General features: G+C 61.2%; 1 protein-coding gene across 1 annotated transcript in view; it reads right to left on the bottom strand.

Moving 5' to 3' along the window:
* LOC105308006 (granulocyte-macrophage colony-stimulating factor receptor subunit alpha-like) overlaps window positions 1–291 on the bottom strand; it is a 30,081-nt gene that overhangs the window by 14,363 nt on the left and 15,427 nt on the right. The window contains exon 8 of the mRNA XM_011383705.1: window positions 7–68. Within this exon, the coding sequence (XP_011382007.1) occupies window positions 7–68 (62 nt within the window). The remainder of the gene's footprint in view (window positions 1–6; window positions 69–291) is intronic.

Raw genomic sequence — 291 nt, forward strand, 5'->3', positions numbered from 1 at the left:
GCAGACGACGGTCCCCAAGACCACAAGCACGTAGACGTACACAAACCTGCCTCCCGATTCCTGGGAGCCTGCAGAGAGAGAGGGACACGCAAGGGACCCCATGGGGCCAGGTGTGTTTTCCCTTCTCGCGACGGCAGAGGCGCCCCCGCACGGCCACCTCGCTGTCTGCTTACCCCACAGCTAAGAAAAAATGCAGGAGCCGCACGGAAACCTCGAGAAAAAGCTGCAGAAAGATGCTGGGGACACAGAACGTGCCCCCAAGTGTGCGGTCTCAAAGCGCACGGGGTCAGC

This window comes from Pteropus vampyrus, unplaced genomic scaffold (assembly GCF_000151845.1).
Source record: "Pteropus vampyrus isolate Shadow unplaced genomic scaffold, Pvam_2.0 Scaffold538, whole genome shotgun sequence".
Lineage (NCBI taxonomy): Eukaryota > Metazoa > Chordata > Mammalia > Chiroptera > Pteropodidae > Pteropus > Pteropus vampyrus.